The sequence below is a fragment of the Macadamia integrifolia genome, chromosome 14 (assembly GCF_013358625.1).
Source record: "Macadamia integrifolia cultivar HAES 741 chromosome 14, SCU_Mint_v3, whole genome shotgun sequence".
Taxonomy (NCBI): domain Eukaryota; kingdom Viridiplantae; phylum Streptophyta; class Magnoliopsida; order Proteales; family Proteaceae; genus Macadamia; species Macadamia integrifolia.
The window spans coordinates 30880678-30901584 of NC_056570.1; the positions used below are offsets into that span (position 1 = coordinate 30880678).

The 20907-nt window shown below is 37.8% G+C and overlaps 1 protein-coding gene across 4 annotated transcripts; it reads right to left on the reverse strand.

The window, feature by feature from the left end:
* Positions 1-485: 485 nt before the first annotated feature.
* On the reverse strand, positions 486-18673 carry LOC122062016 (nuclear pore complex protein NUP93A-like). Of its 4 annotated transcripts, XM_042625637.1 has the most exons (15): positions 18349-18673; positions 18152-18243; positions 17826-17892; positions 13711-13770; positions 9154-9243; positions 7647-7916; positions 7072-7167; positions 6801-6935; positions 6345-6398; positions 6164-6247; positions 5719-5805; positions 4745-5647; positions 2273-2454; positions 1595-1886; positions 486-714 (listed from the first exon to the last, which is right to left on the reverse strand). In XM_042625637.1, exons 1-15 carry the CDS (start codon positions 18448-18450, stop codon positions 637-639), a joined length of 2592 nt encoding a protein of 863 aa, XP_042481571.1. In that variant the 5' UTR covers positions 18451-18673; the 3' UTR covers positions 486-636. The 4 variants fall into 4 exon arrangements, with proteins under 4 accessions (XP_042481571.1, XP_042481573.1, XP_042481574.1 ...); XM_042625639.1 differs by lacking the exons at positions 18152-18243; positions 18349-18673 and adding an exon at positions 10041-10225 and having other exon boundaries at positions 17826-17894; XM_042625640.1 differs by lacking the exons at positions 17826-17892; positions 18152-18243; positions 18349-18673 and adding an exon at positions 10041-10196.
* Between the last annotated feature and the right edge of the window lie 2234 nt (positions 18674-20907).

Below are 20907 nucleotides of genomic sequence, written 5' to 3' on the forward strand. Positions count from 1 at the left end.
AATTAGCCGGATCAGAATGTACAGAATTGAGAATGGTCACAGCTAATTCGTCCATTCCAATTTTTGAAAGTGCACACTACTTACAAGCAGCCCAGTGCACAAAGCTCCCACTACTGCAGGTTCCGCAAGGGTCAAATGTATGTATCCTTTCAACCTGTTTCACAAGTAGCTGTTTCCGAGTTTTGAACCCGTGACCAAAATAGCGCAACACTGCTGATGGATGAAATTCTCAGCCTCCACCACCTAGGATAGTTAAACCAACGTAAAAGGACCAGGCACTGCTGCAGATCTAATATTTTCAACTGATCAGTGAGAGCTGATCTCAATCTCTATTCATAAGAACATTAGAACGGGCATATGGGCAAACATCTACTATATCACAGAGTAGACGAGGGGGGATGCAAGAGATGTAAACTTCTGGTTACCCCCACCACCATCCCCCCCCCCCCCCCCCCCCCAAAAAAAAAAAACAAAAAAACAAAACAAGACAAAACGAAAGGTCCATGCGCTGACAAGCAACTATTTTTTTTACATCATCTTTACATGTATACCAATGGCTATATTTGGTTTGATAGCTCAATATTAGGCTGCACAATAGATTTGTGGAATACCCCCAACTGCCAACATAAACTTGCTTCAGAGGCTCTGGGCAACCTTTTCATACAAATCACGCGGCCAATTACGTGTCAAATTGTTCGCCACAAAATTTGCTATCTGCAAAGGGCAAACATTCATTCATTATAAAAGATGGAAAGAAAAGATCAGGGAAAATCACTTGATGCAACACTAACTATTTCCCCCAAAGTTTTAAGACTTTATTGTCATTAATGAGTCTCTCCCTCGAGTAGGAGACCAACCTCAGAGAAGGAATGAGAGTAGGCATGGAATATTTAGAAAGGGATCACCCACTCAAGGTTACTATGATTTCAGGCACAAAATTTAGATTAAGAAAATATAAGTAGTCAAAAGCCCCTACTTTACAGTTAATCCAAAGAATCACTTTCAGTTGTCTCCAGTTCAGTAAACCCTACAGACATCTCTACAGGTCTGTTTCACTCGCACAATGAATACCCCCTCCCGAACAGTCTGCCACATGGTAGTTGACTTCTCATTAGCAGCCTCATGACGGGAAGGATTAAAGAATTGGGATTGGATCCACCATATTGCACAATCTACATCCATGTCAACGGAATATCAATCCATTGATACATAATACAATACCAATAAACTTGGTTGACGGGTGAGGCTACACTGGTTCACCCCCTCCCCCCCCCCCCCCCCCACCCACAACCCAACCAAAAAAAAAAGAGAAGAAAACTCGGGCGAAATCTAGTGGAACTGGCTGATCAGAATGGATAGGCAGATTTTAGTCTGGTCCTCCTTCCCAAGTTTGAAGTCCTTGGACCACAATTGGCTTAGACAATCCTCACTCATGGCATTAGAAATTAGAATTTTGAACCACCACATACCTCTAAATATCAAGTACAAAGTAATTACAGAACAGCTAAAAGCAGTGGTTTTAGAAAGCATCCCAAGCTTGGATAATAAAATCAGGAAGAAGGATATTGATATGTTTATTGGAATGTATTCATACCTTAGTCCGCAAGGCACGAAGTGATCCATCAGTATCTTTCAAATTGTCCAAACAACTAAGAGCAACCTTTAGGAGATCTGGCACACAAGTCTGGATATGGGAAGATAAATTCTGGAACACATCAGCTGTGACATCAGGTGCTCGTGGATCTAAAGGGAGGAAGGAGAGCTTCATGACCTCTCTAAGAGCATCCAGGTGATTGCCTTCCCTTGCCAGCTTATGGATAAACAAGATTGCCTCGAGCTGTGTTAACACCGTTTGTTGTTCCAAAACATGCTCCCTTTCTTGAAGGCTGCACATGATATGTAGGTAACCTTTAAGCTTGAACAGACATTGTTTAAGCATGCAATAAGCTCCCAAAAGAAAAGAGGACAGGAAAAGCATTTTCAGTGGAAGGGTAATATATGAACCATACTGATCATGAAAATGAAAATTAGAAGAATTATCTAATTCAAATATCTGCCACAAAAGCAAGCAGATACTCCAGAACTTTCCCCCAAAATTTGTGAACCAGACTTCCACAATATTCTTTATGAAGCACTTGGATCCATCAAACAAAATGCAAGCCTAAGCAAAATACTGGCCAAACACTAGTTAAAACAGATAAGGGGAATGCAAGAAAATTATATATATATATATATATATATAGGGAGGGAGAGATACAGATGTGAATTTGACCTGATTTCTGAAGAATATTTGTACATCTCTAGTATCTCATTGCCAGAGTGAATGAGACCAGCAGTTCGGCTGTCACCATCCAATCTACCACGTGATAGAGCACAGAGTGCTTCTGAGAGGCACTTATTAACTGTCTCCAACGCCAGTGAAAATGCCCCAACTCTCTTTTGAATTTCTATTGACTGAAAGGTTTCCAAGTGAGAAATGAAGATAGTCACAACACCAAGAAAATCACAATAGGTAGATTCCACAAGAGAAAGAAGAAAATATTTCAATTTCAGGATGACAAGGAAACAAGCTGTTAATTAAATAATATGATATTCTGACACAAAGACAAGTAAACTTATGACTGTTACAGCAGCGGTAAGCTAAAATGTTGAAGAACATCAGAACCTTTTATTCAACTCAGAACTCTATCCATAGGTAATTATCACCAAGTGAAAAAAAAATTAGGATATTCAAATATATTAAAAAATGAAGTCCAAAATGCCTTCTTTAGACACTGGTATTTCCTAAGCCTAGTAAGAGGGGTGATAACGATGAACCTAATACTCATAAATAAAACCATATTTATGTCAGCTCCAGAGATCTTGTTTGACCATTCCATTAGAACATAACAACCCATGCAAGAAGGATACAGATATTAGAAATAATCATATAAAGTGATAAAGGAAACATGTAGAACACTCCTAATTCCTAAAGCTGGAGAACACAAATCTTGTGCACAAGCCTTTCAACGAAGATACACTCTGGCTATTGACTCAGTCAAAAGGTTGTCAAGCTGAATGAAAGGGGAAACTCAGTAAGAGAATGGCCCTTTAACTGGATATCTCCATGATAACGTGGCGTAAGCATCAGGTTACAACCATGAACTGTTAGATAACCCAACAAATGGCACCTCCAAAACAGGGAGAAAGTGCAAAAGTAAGCCCTAGCATAGCAGAAGAGCACATCAGAGGTCAAAAAAATTAAATAAGAGAAAGACCTTGTCCAGTACTGTGTCTCAGTTTTGGTATTGCAATTGCAGCTAAACAATGAACAAACTTGTTAGTATAAAACACAATTCCATTCTTGATGTTACAGTCAAGTGACTACTAAAATAAAAGGAAGAACAGTCTCACAGAACACAATATTTACAGGTTCAGCAAGGCATTTACATCCACAACAATTTTGAAAAGCTTAATAAGAAAAATGGATGGGGGCTGATAATGATCACAAAAGTTGGTGAACTCTGCAAGTTCACAGCTCACCCTGATTGACATTTGGGTGGATCCAAGTTATATGGCTCTTCACCCATCTCATTGGTCAAATTTCAACAGAAAACAAGCATGCTACCTGGTTCAAAAGTGTCTCCAAAGTTTAGAAAATTACAAACATGCCTCCAACCTTCATAATTACGTATTTGAGGTTTATTGCATTCTTGTAATTTTCATAACTTTGAACCATGATTTGACCCACATTACATAATTGTATTGGGATGAAAATTTACCAGTGAGAGGGTACATAATGCTCTACAACATTACCATTTTCACCATTTCTTGCCACATTGCAACTGGTAAACTCCACAAAGTTCACCTGCCTTGCTGAACATTAAACCCCCCCCCCTCCAACCCAAGAAAAAAAAACCTTACATGCATGGGATCATTACAAATAAGAAACACCACCAATTGAGCCCATGACAGAAAGTCAAGGAAATTTTCATCATTCCTATACAAAGTCTCATCACAAAGAATATTTCTCTCATTTCATCCTGGCCTCTTTTGTAGGTACCCCATTGTTTCATACAGCGCTTATTATAGGATGGTAGTAGTGTTCCTTTTTTTCTTTTTCTTTTTTTGATAGGTAGGGAGGGAAGTAGGTAACAGGTAGTAGTGTTCCTTGTTACTCATTGTCTTGTCTATAATTAATTTCTTCTCCAACACATTTTAGATATACTATACTACACAACCCTCTTTTTTTTTTTTTCTTTCATAAGGAGTTTTGAACCAGACTCCACACCCATGTCAGATTCAAACATGGCAATTCAGTGACACCAGTACTTCCTCTAAGCTATAAGAATCCTAGGCACACCTTCTATCAAGGTGGATGTTAACCCAACAACAACAAGGATGCAATTCTTTAACTTGTCATATTTGCGGAAGTTTCATTTTTACGTTGATGCCTGATTATTAGCTAATGTATTGGCTTGATAGTATACTATCATGTTATCATATTCCAGTTTAGTTCATACGACAGGATTAATCATCATGTCCGGATGCTATGTGAAACCAAGAATCAGCTACATTAGGAACAGTCAAAACTCTCCAAACAAAATTATAGCTGAAATTAGTAAGACATACAACCTCTCAATTAAAGGATCTTTTTGTAGAGAAATCAAATCTTTGATCCTTCCATGAATAGATCTTCACAGAGAAATTGAAAAGGGAATTTCAAAACCAAAAATAGACAAAGGCGAGGATAAAAAAGTATTACTTTGTCATGAAGCCCAGCTTCCTGACAATGGCGAGCAGCTTCAAGCAGAAATTGTTGTTGTGCTTTCCTATCGGTCAAGAATCTTCTCAGTTCACCCTCTTCCCCAAAACCTCTTGAACCAAGTAAAAGGTAGATCCCACCATCCCTTAACAACAGTTCGGTAAGGAGTTGTTTTAGCATCAAATTTCTTTGCCTTTGCTGATCAATGTTGCCTCCACCAATCCATGATAAATGTCCACCACCCATTGCTGCAGCTGCTTGTGCATAATATTCCAATGCCGTCGAAAGATTACCCAGATGCAAGTACGCAGATCCATACTGCCTAATAATGCTAGCTACTTCTGCAAAAGCATCCATTACACCCAGCTTCTGGCCAGGCCCGACACATTCAGAAAGGACCCCATAGTCTGCTAGCACAATAGAAATGTGGACAGCATCAATGTTGAATCCTTCATTTCCTGTGTCTTTGGATAAGTAAAGGATTGCTGGTAGCAACTGGATGCTCAAAAGCAATACATATGGGTACACCAAAGGGTCTTTTCCATTCTTCGTGTAATGTGATGGCTCAAATTTATTTAGGTACATCTGTAGATCTTCTAAAGTGTATGGTACAAAGCCCTCATTTAGGACAACAGAAGAAGCTACACCATGACAGTCTCGTACAGCTGCCAATTTGAACCACAAAAAATCTTCGATTGTATTGAAAAGCATGGGCATGTCTCTCAGCAACCTGTCGATATGTCTGCGAGAACCAGAAACAATAGCATAAAGTAGCAACTTTTTCTTGTCATACCCAGCTCGACCCGCTCGATCTCCGATTCTCAACATTTTCTCGCACTCTTCTGAAGCAGCAGCTGCAGTTTCAGCTGACACCACACCTCCAGTTGTAATCCATTCTGCAAGCTGCCAGAAGGGAAATATTTTGATTAAAGTAATAAAAAGGTGTTTAGATATACACAATGATCAATATGTACCTGAGGAGCAAATTGGGGTGAAACGCGAGAAGATAGAGCAACATTTCTTGCTTCATCATAGTAGCCAGTTCGCAAGCAAAAATAGATCTGTACACAACCAGAATGAAATAAAATGAATATGATACGTAAGTATAACCTCAAATTATGCTCCAGAAGAATAGAGAACAACTTAAGAACTTCAAATTAGGTACTAATTTAACCCATTAGAATAGAATTTGGGCTTCTTCTGGCATGAATCCTTGTGCTGGGTCCTCTCTTGATCTACATCAAGATGTTTGAAGAATGACACCAGATGCAACTCAAAAGCAGAAATCTATTTTTACCAGTTCATGATAACACTTTAAGAGTCAACTCAACTAACCCTTTTCCCAACTAAATGGGTTCAGCTACAGTTGAGGCAATTGCATCTACAAACTTATAGAGAACTAGAAGAATGAGTGAACACCTGCTGCCAAGTTGTATCAACTGGAGGCTGCCTACGAGCATCACTGGCATCAAAATCTAGAACTCCGTAGTCCCTTAAACGTATCTGTAAGAAGAATACAATGAACCAGAAAGAATAGAAAACAGGCCACAAAAATACACCAGGTAGATTGAAGCTTATGAAATTGGGAAACATGACAAACCCTGAGAAATGCACGAATTTGTTGCAAGTTTCCAACAACACCACCAAGAGCAGCCTACAGCAATATCAGGAAACAAACAGAAAATAGAAATTTGTTAGAACACCAATTGTTTCCATTCAGATAATGTAAAAGAAGAAAAAAAAATATAGCTTCTTTGAGAAATAGAAAATAGGTCAGAGCTAGGTTTGTTTCTGCAGCTGGTTATATAATAAAGAAAAATGCATCAGCAGGATAGCTACTAAATATAAGTAAAACATGTAAAGAAGAAAGCCTAAAAATTAAAAAGACTATTGCTGATCCGCAGTAGGTTAAATCATCTAGGCAATATTTTTCCTGGGAAGAAAATCAAAACTCATCTAGGTGCACAGGCATAAGTTTGAAACTAATCCTAACTAGCAATAAGAAAATTCTTCAAAATAAAACCAAAAAAAATATTATGCTAATCAAGCTTGTTACCTGTCCAGGGTGACTTTGGATCGTGTCCATGACATACTTCTCATGCCCCCATTCCAAGTGCCTTCTTGCACCAACTACTAACGACATTTTTCTTGAAACCTTCAGCTGAATAACTGAATCCTCACCTATCAATGACTAAATCAAAAAAATGAAAGCACCACATTAGAAGTGTCAACAAAAGAATGCACATAGATAAAATCACTAAAAGGAAACCAAAAATGTTTGCATTATCAGTTCTAAATAGACTAACTAATATTACTAGTAAATATACCTGAATCAGGTGCCATATCTTCTGCATGCTAACTGATTTTCCACCAGAAGCTTCTAGGGCCAGACTTTCATAAGCACCCTTAAAAGCTGCAGCAGGCTAACCAGAAGAAATGAACAATAAATAGATCATACTCAACTAAAAATCTTTAAATAGATTATGAGGATCTGATTCAAATTTTTCAGATTGATGGACGGGTTGTATCTGTAATGTGTATGCATGCATAGTCAAGTGTTTATGATGACTAAAATACAATGTCTCATTTTAGAAGTACTTCAAAAAAATAAGAAAACAAAGGAATTTATTAGCGAGATAAATGAAAGAGGGACAGGCATGTAGCAAGCACCCATTTTTCTTCTCCCTTCAAAACATTAAGGATGCCAACAGGACCCATAGGTAAGACCTCAAGAAGAAAACATCATCCACTGATGATAGTAGATCTATTAGGCACAAATGTAAAAGATTATGATATGATACTCATCACTCTAAACCTCCATTTTCAAATAAATCATATCAGAAAAAAGTAACTTGTTTTCAACAGCATGCAAAGGACCTGACAGTAAGAATTAAAGCCTTACTTTAAATGGCAAGCCATGCACTCTTGCATCATTCAAATCTCTCGTAACATCAGCATAGATTGAGGCCTTTTTCTCGAGGACAGGCTTATTAGCTAGAGGCAGAATCTCCATATTCGATCGACCAGTAGAAACCTGAGGACTAGATGCAATGGACACCATCTGTCCAGGACGAGTAACCCCAGTACTTAAAGCACTGCTGCTGCTCCTTGGTAATGTTGAAAGCTGGCTCAAACTTTGCAGGAAATCCCGCTTTTCCTTTTTCCAATCATCCTGTTAAACATCAAGTTTTACACATAAGAAGAGTACAGATTGAAATCACCATTTTCTAATATAAAAGGTCTTACCATCTCTTTGACATTTGACAACATATCCTCTTAAATAAAAGACAGTCATGATTTATTCGGTAAATAAAGAAATTATTTGCACTTCTCCTGCGATAATCAGAATATGTGATTAACCACAATTTCAAACAAATGAATATGAAATTCCCCTTTCACCCCAAGGGCTATTGCATGGTATTTTTCGGAAAGCGAGGAACAGAAGAATTTTTTTTATTCAGGCCACTCATGGAAGTGAAGTTAAACTGATATCTTGGTGGGCCCATACACGTCCAATTGAGAGGGGAGAGGTGGAGATTATATATATTATATTAGAAACAATATGACCTTTTATCCTGAAAAGCTTAGTGATCTTTTCTTTTGCATCAATGAAACTCACTTAACTTATCGGAAAAGGATCCACACCTTCCAGCCAATTCTCAAAAATCAAGCAAGCTGATCATAGAAATTATATGGGCACAAGTTTTTCAATGATAAGTCAGATATTATTTAAGAACAAAATTGATTCTCCACAGTTTAAATATCCCATTTATTCTATGTAGTCAGCCGCCATTTTTTTTTTTTATACTGAGTCAATGAAATAATTCATTGATGATGAAAAGGAGGCCTGCTATGTTCTACGGGTCCAATGCAAAGAGTTAGATTACAGGTGCTGATATCTAGTTTTTCTGATACTGAATAGATGATATTCTTAGATTCCTTGGAAAGTTTTGGCCACAAATTAGAGAACTATGGTCCAAAACCTGTCTTTAATGTACTCCATGTATCGCATTCCATACTTTTAAGAAAAAATGAATTATTTCTGAAGGAACAACAAGTTGCTTGAAGAAAGCACAAGAATACAAGTAACTCAAAGATGGAGTTGAGTTCTCATAAGTAATGTGGCTGTCCCAGAATCCTCACTGCCTATGGCAATCAAGGATTTAAAGAATTAACGCCAAATACTAATCAAAAGAAGATTTTACAAACTGAGCCATTAGCCTATAAAGCAAAGCAGGCCACAACAGAACAAGCACACCACCAGAAAGTGTGGAAGTGAGATAAAGTTTGCTGAATGATAATCAACACGCCAGCCATAAGAATATGACGACCAAAAGAAAGCCTCTAGAACCATAACTGATTTTGAAGTTAAACTTGTGTGAGATATGAACCTATTGACAAATACTAACCTCCAAAACTTGCATCATGTAATCATTGAAGCTTCTAAGATTATCCTTTTGTGCTTCTTCGATAGCTGAAACCATAGCCATTTCATGAACCTGTGGTGCAAATATTAAAGCAAGCCTATTAAACTCTGGTGAAGCATTAATACCATGTCCAATATCCAGATATATTTTAAGGAAGATGCAAAGGTCATATATATATATATATATACATTCTTTTTTTTTTTTTCTTTTTCTGTTTTTTTTTGGGGGGGTGTGGGGTGGTAAAAATTCACATATTCTATATTCTGGGAAGGTTAAAAAAAATAAAATAAGGGAGCAGTTTGGTGGATGGCGGCCTAGACATGGAATCCATGGACGGCCGATACTTTGTCTGCCACAAGGCAGCTCTGAGGAGGCCGGAATTTTGTGCACAGGTAGACCGTAGACCACAGGGACCCCAGCTTATATGTCAAGTTTCAACTGAATCTGAGTTGGTCAAGTGGCAAACGAAAGCATCGAAAAATCCAGGACTACCCAGGGGAGCATGGACATATATGGGATGGCATGGCATTAGATGGGAGGGCAAAACAATTGAATTTGCTAAAATTTATCACATGGCCAATCCATATCATATTATCATTCCCCTAGATAAACAACAGTCAGATTTTGATATCACTCTTCCACATGACAGAACAAAATGAGCTGCTTCACCAATTCTCTTGGTTGGTTGCCGTCCACCAAACCTTTCGCAATAAAATTAAATTCCAAAAAATAATGTCATCTAATCAATACATACAGATTATTGCTGCAGCAGAATGTTCCAAGTGAGCAAGTCGTTAATCATAAAAGATTTAAATCATAAATGGCAAACAAAGGAGACAAGAAAAACAGGAAAAGTATAGCACCAGTACTTGTAGCATAACAGGATCTTCAGCACCTATGGAAAACTTCTCAAGTGAGCCAGCCAGCCTACTTCAAGATCTTGTTGCTAACCAAAACTCTTTCAAGCAGCCATGTTTTGCTGGTACGAGTTCCCAGTAGGAGTGAAAATCCAGTTGAGGAAGACACTGCAGGCCCACAGACATGCTACCACTGTCTAATTTCTCCCTTCATCAGCAAGTAGCAGGAAAGGAACACATGATACCAACATATTTTACTGACTGATATGTTTTCCTATTTGATTATGCCATGTTCAAATATCAAGATGTTCCTACTGGTTGTCAGAGGTATCTTGAGCAATTAGTCTTAAAATATATAAAAACAAGTTGATTAATTTTCATATAGGTATAAAATTATAAATCCAAAAATCATAAATATGTTGAGAACATAGTTGTCACAGAATCTAGGCGATCCTAGGCGTTTGGAGGGAAAATGATGTAGATCAAGCCTGCAAAAGAAGGGAGCTGTTGGTTCCATAAACCAGACCAGCCAGCCCCAATGTTGGCCCATCAAGCCAACCAAAAACCAGAATTTACTGTTCACGTGAACAGTAATTGGTCCCTTTTTGTTTCTTTTTTGGGTTAAAAAATACCCAAAGTCAGTTTTAATATTCTAGAATGGTCCTTTATTGTCTTATGTTAGTTTCTAACTTGTTCTTACTTAGTTAGCGAGCTAGGAGTTAAGTTAGGAATCTTATTTCCAGTTTTACTTTTCTAAGTTAGTTTCTTATTTTGTAACTTAGGCTAGTTTCCTTTTGAGTTCAGTTGTTAGTTTATTATTTGGTTAAGCTTGGTTAGCAAGTTAGATACAAATTAGAAAGTTTTACTTTCAGTCCATTTTTCCTTTTATGTCCAAGTTTTGTAAGACCATTTAAAGCCCATTGATCATAATGAAAAGATAGATTTGAGTTCAACCAAAAAAAAAAAAAATGGCTTATGCTGTTGTGCTGTGGGATGCAGTTAATTGAGATGCTCATTCACTAACTCTTCTCCCCCTTCTCAAACCCTACATTGATTCTCTTTCTTTTCTTATTTTCCTTTTATTTGTTTGTCGTGAGCGACTGTTTGAGTGATCAAAGCAAACTTGTTGAAATTCAGAAGCTCCATCAAATGACCAGTTTTTCAAGGCCATTAAAGGACTGTAGCTGCTGTTATTACAGAACTCCATAAAGTTTCCTTTTTCATTCTTCAAGCATAACCTCCCAATCAGCCATCAGTTGAGGCTCATCTTTTGAATAATAGTTGGGCATCGATGGACCTTCACTCCAAATTTGAGGTTCATTGGACGTTGAAATCTCAAGATATCAAAAATTGTCAAAAGTTTCCATAACTCATGTCAACAGCATAACTTCAATTCAACCATCGGAATTGTCTCATCCTTTGAGAGCTTGTTGGCCCATATAGGACCTTCATCTACTCCAAATTTCAACTCCATTTGAGCTACGGTTTGTGAGATTTCATATTTCTCCCTTTTCATCCATAATTTTCAGATCCTACATGGGATTAGGATCACTTGTGATTCTAGTCCTACACCAGAAAAAATCAAGGCAACACCAATAAGGAGTCAAGGTGTCATCTAGGCGACCAAGGCCCCCTTTCAGAAAAGGGTGCCTGGACGCTAGGTGATGCCTTGACAACTATGGTTGAGAACATGAGATGAATGATACAAACTTGATCATAAGAGCTTGTATGCAAAATACTGTTTTTTTTTTTTCTCAGAAAATCAATATCCCCATTCAAGTTATAGAGCTGAGGGTCGAACTATCAGTCACATATCCATATCCATCCTGTCTCAAGCTGACAGCCTGAACAGGTACTTTGTAAGGGCACAAGAAGTTTCTAGGTAACACAGCCATACTAATCATCAACGGCTCGAGACAACACCTAGGAGTGGCTTAAGAGACCAGGTAACCTCAGGGTGTCTAAGTGATACCAGCCTAGGTGTGGTATAACTAGGCAGTCAACTAAGCTCCTAGGCTTACGAGCATAAATGGGTAAAAATTGCTCATCAAACTCAAGTTTATCACTTTGGGCCAACAATGTTGCCCTTAGAATAGGCCTGCTTACTTGATGCATAATGTACCTAACTTGGGATTAAAATGCGGCAAAATATACTAATATTGGCTTCCAAAGCTCCAAGTATAATATATTAGCCATGTGCCTATATATTAGCCATGTGCCTAACCATTATTATAGGCTTCAGCATCCTACGCTGCCATCAAGAATCAGTCCACAGATCACATTCAGCTAACCAAATGAGGCATCACTAGATTCCATTAATAGTATAATAAGTTTGTTAGCCTTTAATTGCATAGAATAAATTCCAATTTGGTGGGGGGGTGGGGGGACAAACTTCATTTAAAAACATTCACCAAAAGCAAATAAGTTAATTGTTGGGTGTTCAAAACCCAGGTTAGAGAATCACTCAGTTGAGAAGAGAGATACCTCTCTATAAAGACACTTGAATGCAAGAAACTCAAAGGAAAAGAACCACCTCTGAAGAGAAGATCCACTTCAAGCCACTATTCTCACAGATGGGAGACCCACAGAGAAAAGCCTGCTTAATTCATCCAAACTCTTCTACCCAGACAATTAAACCCAATTTTGTCATAGAAAATGTGTGCTCAATTTTTTCCAGAGTCAAATCAAAAGCTCCGTTCAGGCTGATGCAGCCAGGATGGCATCCAAATGGAAGATTAAGCTCTTTTGTTAGTAGAGATTCTTGGTTCATACCAAACCCTGAGAATCTAGCTGCTTTGCAACCAAGTCACACCTCTAATCAAATATGTTAACCCCATCAAAATCATTTCCGATATTGGCGAAGTTTCTAGCACTATTCTATCAATGTCACAAGAAAAAGGTTGACGCCATCATGGCTCCAGTCACTGGAAATTTATATGTCTAAGCTCTATAGAAAATAGTGGTTTCCAGTTTTCACATAGGATTCATTGCCTCAACGGCACCTAGTCCTGTTTCAGCATCAGCCACAAACACCTTATAGATGGCATCAGCATTCCTACTTGGAACATAATTTATAGTCTGATCATCACAACAAACAACCATTTCAGGAAACTCCAGAACTTCAAAAATTTCCAAATTCATCAATCCAGCATTTGTGTTTTTTTTTTTACATTATTCAGCTTCATTTTCCCTCTCTACTCAACTAAACAATACGGGTATCAAGCACAAAACAAGATTTAACATGCATCCTAACAAATAACTCACACCACACTTTCAGCTCGATTTCTTTAATGAGGAATTTTTTTTTCCAAAACCAGATTATACTGCCACAGTTCAAAGTTCTCACAGTGCAACCATGGAGGAGCAACCCACAATTACAATTTCTTAACAATTTTGGTTCGTTAACCATTAAATTCAACCAACTCTGTGGCTTTAAATTATAGATTAGATGCTTTAGGATACCATTGCTGGCGGATGGCTCCAAGTAAGGTTCTTTTCTAACACAACGTTCCCTACTAGAAAGAATGAGAAAAGGTTGAAAATTCTGCTTGTGTTCATCCTTATTTCTGGTGATCAATGTAACTAGATAGAAAAACAAAGCAAGAAAAACTTTTAATATCTCAATGTAAAAGAACTCGAAACATGAAATTATTTAGTTGAGCAACAGTAGCTGTAAAACTACCTGCTGCAGATATTCTTCGACACTTGTTGCTTCAGCAGGGAGCACATCCTCCAATGTTGTCTTCAAGAAAAAGTGAACAGAAAGAACATAAGTCAAGAAAACACTTGCTACAGAAGACAAAAATCGAAAAACATAGTCTGGTGTGAGTGGGAGAGAGATAAAGAAGGTGTGAGGGGAGGGGAAACTTGAAAGAAGCACAAGTTAAAGCACATATATGGTTACATCAATGGCAGCAAATTACTGCACAGAGGTCAAAACTACACCAGATTTAGAATAGACCATGCAGAATATGAGCAGTGAAAAAAATATATTATTCCTTGAGTAACAAACCATGAAAACCATACTATTCCTCAAGTAGCAAACCACAAAAACCATTTCAAATATTAAATTTGATAGCATGAAATCTATGCCAACCCACTACTGTATCATATTATGTCTATCGCTAATATCAAATTATGCAAATCCATGTATTTCTTGCAATCAAAAGCAAATTATTATACTAGCCTAATTACCAGTCACTCAAGTTTTCCCCAGCATAAAATTTCACGACCATATATTTTCGCAAAACAGGTTCTCATCTTCTTTTACATTTTTTTCTTGGAAGAACCATGTGGCTAGACAAGTTCTTTTATTCACCTAATTTTTACTGAGCTTACAACAGAGTTGGAGACATGAAGGACTTTAAGGGAGAGTAAAAGCATCGGTTATTTTTGGCCATCTCACAAAAGATGTTCAGGGAGAGCTCCTTTAAGATTTTTTGGTCAAATGGCTGATTTTCTCAATGGATTCCGCAAACCCTTACCCAAGCCTATACGATTATGATTTCTTTTACTTCATTTCCCTCCTCATACCAATAAAATTTTACACTTTGATTTTCAAAAGAAGAAGTTTTATTGTTCAAGAATATCAAAAGCAGACAAAAGTCGGTCCAACTGCAAGATCACGATATTTAACCTCAATGGGTCCAAATTTCGCCCATATGTTGTAGAAACATCTGCAGTATTCTTACAGATGGTGATTGATGGGAGTGTAGTCACCTATCAAAATCAGATCCTTATACCTCCCCACCAAGGATCACCTCCTTGAGGAAAAAAAAAATTTGTTTTCATGGTCTAGGGACTAATTTGCATAGTTCAAGGTCTCACCAAGATCTTGTTATTTTTATCGCTTTTTTTTATTTACCGAGTCGAGATGACAAGCGATATGTAAAAATGACTAACTCAACCAAGGAGATCTCAGTCCATGTTTCGAATTCGTTTTGACTCAAGGCCTATTTTATAAGGGTTTTATACTCTATTTCAACTTCTGATCTCGCCATTTGCCAAGATTTCTCCTGTCTTGCCTTAGAAGTGAAACCCTACCAACCAAGGTTTTTGTTGCTTCTCTTTGCCAAATCTCACCTGAACTGCCTCAACATAAATATTAATCCTTGGAGATTGAAGATTAACACTTCAAAATCATCTCTTGGAGCTCCATTTCTTCTCAAGAACACATGAAGGTAAAAATTAATAAAAAAAAAATCGGAAGAACTACCAACCTAGATATTGTGTGGAATAGCCTAGTGATGCAGTTATGAGGACTTATGAAAGAAGGGCGTGGGCCAAAGCAAGGGAAATTAAGGGCCACGATTTTGATTGATGGGACCTAGTTTCTATTTCAGTAGCGTCTATTTTCAGTTAGCTTCTAAAATTTTAGTTTCTAATTTCAGTTTTAGTAGCTATTAGAATTTCTATTTTGTTAGTTTCTAATTCCAGTTTTAGTAACTACTAGATTTTCTATTTTGTAATCACTCCCATCAAAGTTATAAATAAAGCTAGGAGGGCTCCATAAGCCTCCCACGATTTTATGAAACAAAAAGTTGCTGCTGCTGTTCCTTCTCTGCTGAAGGTTACTTTGTGTTTGATCAAAGTGGTGGACTAGTGTGTGATCCGGTGACTCTTTGCGGTGTGAAGCCCAAGCTCCTTCTTCTTCTCTATAGAACTCAAGGTGTTACAAATCTGTCCTAATTCTACAGGTATTTGAATCACTTCCTCTCTCAATTCTGTCCAGAGAAATAGAAGGTTCTGTGAGAATTTTCAGCTTCTGCCCAGACCAAACCAGCCATCAGCTTGGGCTGATAATTGGATCGAAGGTGCCCCTCACCTAGGGAAGAACTCGATCCAAAGAAGAGGTCTTTCTGGCCTAAGGTTATTGAGATATAAAAAAATTCTTTTATTTTGTCCTGTAGTGAGTTCCTAAGGCTGAAACTGAGATCGATAGGATTGTTCTGATGTGTTCTGGTTTCTATGCTCTCCTATGATGTTGTTCATGTTACTTGGACTGTGTGAGGCCTGTTGCAGTCCCCGTTAGGCTCCCTGGACCTGCTTGTTGGTTTGACCTAAGGAACCAGATCTGCTGGAATCGATAGACTTCTTGTGTTCTTACCTGATCTCTCCTCTATTCTGATTTTCTATTATATTACTGGGCCGGTTATGGTTGTTCTTTGGTTCAAAATACTGCAGTTGTGGGCTGGTGTGACTTGTATAAATCAGCTTGACATTACCTAGGGTAGAGCTCACCTACACCATAGAGAAACAACCAAGGGTCTGAAGTCAAAGTGCCTTTTTGAGTATAATTTTTAAAATTCTAATGTTTTCACTGTGTTTAGATGGCCTAAAATAGGCTAGATGACATTTTTAGGGGCTAACTTGGTCTTATGGCCACCAAACCCCATCCTGAGTTGTCCTGGAAAAATATACCAGATCTCGGTGTTTGGCCTAGGGGAAACCAATGGCGAAATCAAGACCTCAAACCTTGCTAATTTAGAGTACATGGTTTTGTGTTACAACATGCACCCAAGCTGCTTTTTTACTGAACTTGATGAAGCTGCTATTTGGTTTGGATTGTACCAATAGGATATGGAGCATTAATCAAATATTTTCAAATAAAAAATTAAATAAAAGATACATAATGGAAGAATGACTTCTCTTCCTATCATCAGAATGGTATATCCAAAGTATATGTCTTCAAAATTGAGGGCAATAGTTGACAAGCCACTCTCCATCAATCACTCATCGATAAGGGGAATCAATCAATATAAGTATTATGCAATAGAACATGTTAGATCAAACACCAAGAAATACGAAAATAAATAGACAAAAGATCCGCACAACACAGAGATTTAGCGAGGTTCACACACCAGGGTGGTGTGCTACGTCCTCGGGAAAAGAAGAAGAAGTTTCACTATGTAGAAGAGAGATTACACCCAAGCAGCGGCGAGAAAACCCGCCCTGAAACCCTAGCTTGAAAAACCCCCAAAATACAATGGCTTTCTCAACAAGACAATAGTACATCATATACTCCAAGTTGCGGGTCAACCCCTTTGCTTCCATCACAAATCTCAAAAAACTTCCCATTTGAGTCGCCACCACAATATGTCGGAGCGGGTCAATCTTCAAAACAGGTCAAGAATTCGAGTCAAACTTAATAGAACATTAGTCCAAAACTCCAAATTCCCATTCTATAACGCATTGTTGTGGTCTTGTCTTATTAAAGTAGATTTCTTCTACTAGTAACAGAGATATTAGGGGTTGCTCTTTTTTTATGTGGTTTTTTTATAACCCTAGTTTTTCCTCACATTGCTCTTGTGTTGTGATGGAAAACAGCAAATGCTGAGTATTTGTACTTCTTTAATAAGATCCAAATCTTGATATAGGTGTCCATATAATATTTTTTAAGTATTCAATACTATGATTTTCTGAGGCTGAAGTTACTATTAAAAATAACAGTTGATCATTCCTCCCAACCAAGTGGAGAAACTTTTAAAAGTAGAGAAACAAAACATAAAAGTTCCCACAGATGTCTCCATAACCTACTCATGACAAGGGGAAGTGATGTCACAATTTAAAGGTCTTGAGTTACTGCAAGAGAACTATTGTAACTGTCGGTAGTAAAAAGCAAATTTAGAAACACATTACTTGGAGGGCCTCCATACTTGGGAGATTGCACATACTGTCAAGCTTAAACTATTACTAGTGCAGTGAAGTACGAGATAAACGAATATTAAGAACAAAAAGACATGACTCCAATTATGGTATTTTAGTTGATAATTAACAGTAAGTGACAAGTGACCTCACCTTCAACTCAAAAGACTTGAGATCCCGTGCGAGCTGCTCAGCATCGATTCCTTCGCGCGCAAGTAACCTGTTCCACAAAAAGGAGGAGAAAAAAAAAAAGGTGGAAACTCAACCCACATAACCGCAACATTGGTCCTATACAATCAACACTCTAAAATCTTAACTCTCAGGTTGATGGAATAATCAATCCAGAGTTACTCCAGGCCAGCCACGTTATCCATGGTCATAATAATTAAACGTAAAGTCAAATTAATCACCGTGGAACCAATCTGTGCAATCGACCGAAGGAAGCAATAGCCTATTGCTTTCTCTGCATGAAGCATTACCTTGTGGCAGCAATAGATTGGGTAGGAGCTTCAGTTCTCAGGGTTTTGGCTTTGAGCTTCTTCGACAACGCTTCCAATTGATCCAAATTTCTCTGCAATAGTTCATGTATAAGTTGAATAGCTAAAAAACAGAGAAACAAAAATAAACGATGATGGAAAATCCATAGAATCACCAAACATGAAAGAATAAAATGAACCTGTAGAGAAGGGAATTGAGCAGATGGAGCAACTTGCTCGAGAAGCTTCGTAGATGAATGTAGCAGATCAGTCCAGCTACTCAGGTCTGGTTCAGTCGCCATTGCTGCAACTATAAAGCTCCAAAGAGACTAAACAGATATTAGAAACCTTACTTTAAATGGAGGGAAAGCGGTAAAGGAGTAACCGAGGAAGCAAACCCAAATTTCCCGACCGGTTTTGGCCTGTAGAGCCGTATTTTCTACTTTGCAGCGTTCAACCAGAGCTAAGTACTGTTTGGCTGTGAGCCGCAGATCGTAGTTGAGATTGGTTTTCATTTCGCATGGGTATTTTGGATAATGCAAATGCGTGCGGTGACGAGCACGGAATATCCCATTGGCTATGTCCCACTTTTTATTTCGGTTTCGGGAGTCCATGGTATTTGCATTCGTTTGGTATAATTTTTTTTTTTGTTTGGGTAGAATTCGTTTGATCTAATTGCTGCCTCCTATTTTTCTTGTTAAAATGGAAATCAAGCGAGAGGGTTCTTGTGCAAGCATTTGGCGGCTCAAAATCCATTTTGCAAAAAATCAATCAGAAATTACACTCCTCTCCCTTCACCTTTGACTTAATATCACTTCCCTGTTTCTCCATTTTTTTAAAATATCACCCCCCTCCTCTGACATTTAAAGATTTTATCAAACGTTTCATTAGTCACTGAAAGTGTTAAAATATCAATTACATCTTTGTCTATTACATGTCATTTTAACACCTCTTTCCCTCATTTTCCATCTATTTGGGTTTCTACCATCACGAAGAGAATCTAAAAAGCAAAGAAGCACCAAATTAGAGAACCTGAGAAGAAGAAAAAGAAAGTGTTCTGTCTAGCAGCCCCCCTTTCCACAACTCATCGGCTACAGGAGGACATACATCTACAAGATATAGATTAAAGTTTCGTAATAGAACCAAATGAACCAAAATTGATATTCTAATATTTTTTAAACACACAATGATATTTTTTAAATACATAAATGTAATCAAAGAAAACGTATTAAAGCTCAAATAAAACATATTTTATGAACACACAAATGTAGTCATATACATAGTCAATAAGATAGGCAACACACGCGATATGAGTAGAGCGAGGCTTTGAAGCAGCGTCATGGAAAGCTTCACTTAGATTGAGAGAAGTTCTGACTGAAGCAAGGGGTTTTAGAATCAAATAGATAGTGTTGAACCCCTCAACTACGAAGCAAGGGTTTCAAAACTGCTCAACCGTCGGAGTTTTACAAGAGAGAGATGAGCGTCACCGAAAAACCCTAGAGGTGTGGTTGAGCTTCACGAAGAGAATCTAAAAAGCAAAGAAGCACCAAATTAGAGAACCTGAGAACAAGAAAAAGAAAGTGTTCTGTCTAGCAGCTCCCCTTTCCACAACTCATCGGCTACAAGAGGACATGCATCTGCAAGATATAGATTAAAGTTTCGTAATAGAACCAAATGAACCAAAATTGATATTCTAATATTTTGTAAACACACAATGATATTTTTTAAATACATAAATGTAATCAAAGAAAGCGTATTAAAGTTCAAATAAAACATATTTTATGAACACACAAATGTAGTCATATGCATAGTCAATAAGATAGGCAATACACGCGATATGAGTAGAGCGAGGCTTTCAAGCAGCGTCATGGAAAGCTTCACTTAGATTGAGAGAAGTTTTGACTGAAACAAGGGGTTTTAGAACCAAATAGATAGTGTTGAACCCCTCAATTACGAAGCAAGGGTTTCAAAACTGCTCAACCGTCGAAGTTTTACAAGAGAGAGATGAGCGTCACCGAAAAACCCTAGAGGTGCGGTTGAGCTTCACCAATAGATAATTTTCTTCTTCTCCACACGAAGGAAGACGACGAGGTGTCTTAGGGGTCTAAAGGGTATTCTAGGTATTTTATATGATGCAAGGGTAATTTAGGTACAATAACATAATTTGATGCTAATATCATAACTTAACAATGATTGATTTCTAATGGAAGGGATACGCTTGATATAATCTTTAAATATCAAAGGAGGGGAGTGATATTTTTAAAAAAATAAGGGGGGAAGTGGTATTAAGCTAAAGGTCAAGGGAGGGAATGTAATTTCCTCATCAAAGTAAATAAAAAGGAAAAGGTGCTTTGAACAACCATGGGATGAGAGGCTACGTAACACCTCTCTATCTCTCCCCTCTTTGTATGAAATGATCTCGCAACCCTTTTATATACAAAATAGTTCCATGGTACCTTATTGGTGAGCTCTTCTATGACGTTTGTTCAGAGTATCCTCTCCCTATGTTTTAGGTAAAATTAAGAATATAAGATTTGACATATAGAAGAAACGTATCCACTTAAGATGAGTGAACCAATATTAAACAAACCAATCTCCAATAAAGAGAGGTATTGTACTCAACAACCCCAAAAGAAAAAGAAGAAAATAAATGGCAGTCATCCACCCCTATTTATAGATGTGGAGGTGGATTCTAAATCCACACTGAGCCTAGAGCATCTTAAATCTTTTGTCCAACAAGTTGGACCCAAATCGGGTTG

Bases quoted from the DNA above. Each gene is read 5' to 3' on its own strand.
- LOC122062016 (XM_042625637.1), bottom strand. From the start codon at position 18,450: ATGGCGACTGAACCAGACCTGAGTAGCTGGACTGATCTGCTACATTCA. The intron at 9,244-13,710 runs GTAGTTTTACAG...TTTGCACCACAG, and splicing joins TCGAAGAATATCTGCAGCAG to GTTCATGAAATGGCTATGGT. The intron at 6,936-7,071 runs GTATATTTACTA...TTTTTGATTTAG, and splicing joins AGATATGGCACCTGATTCAG to TCATTGATAGGTGAGGATTC.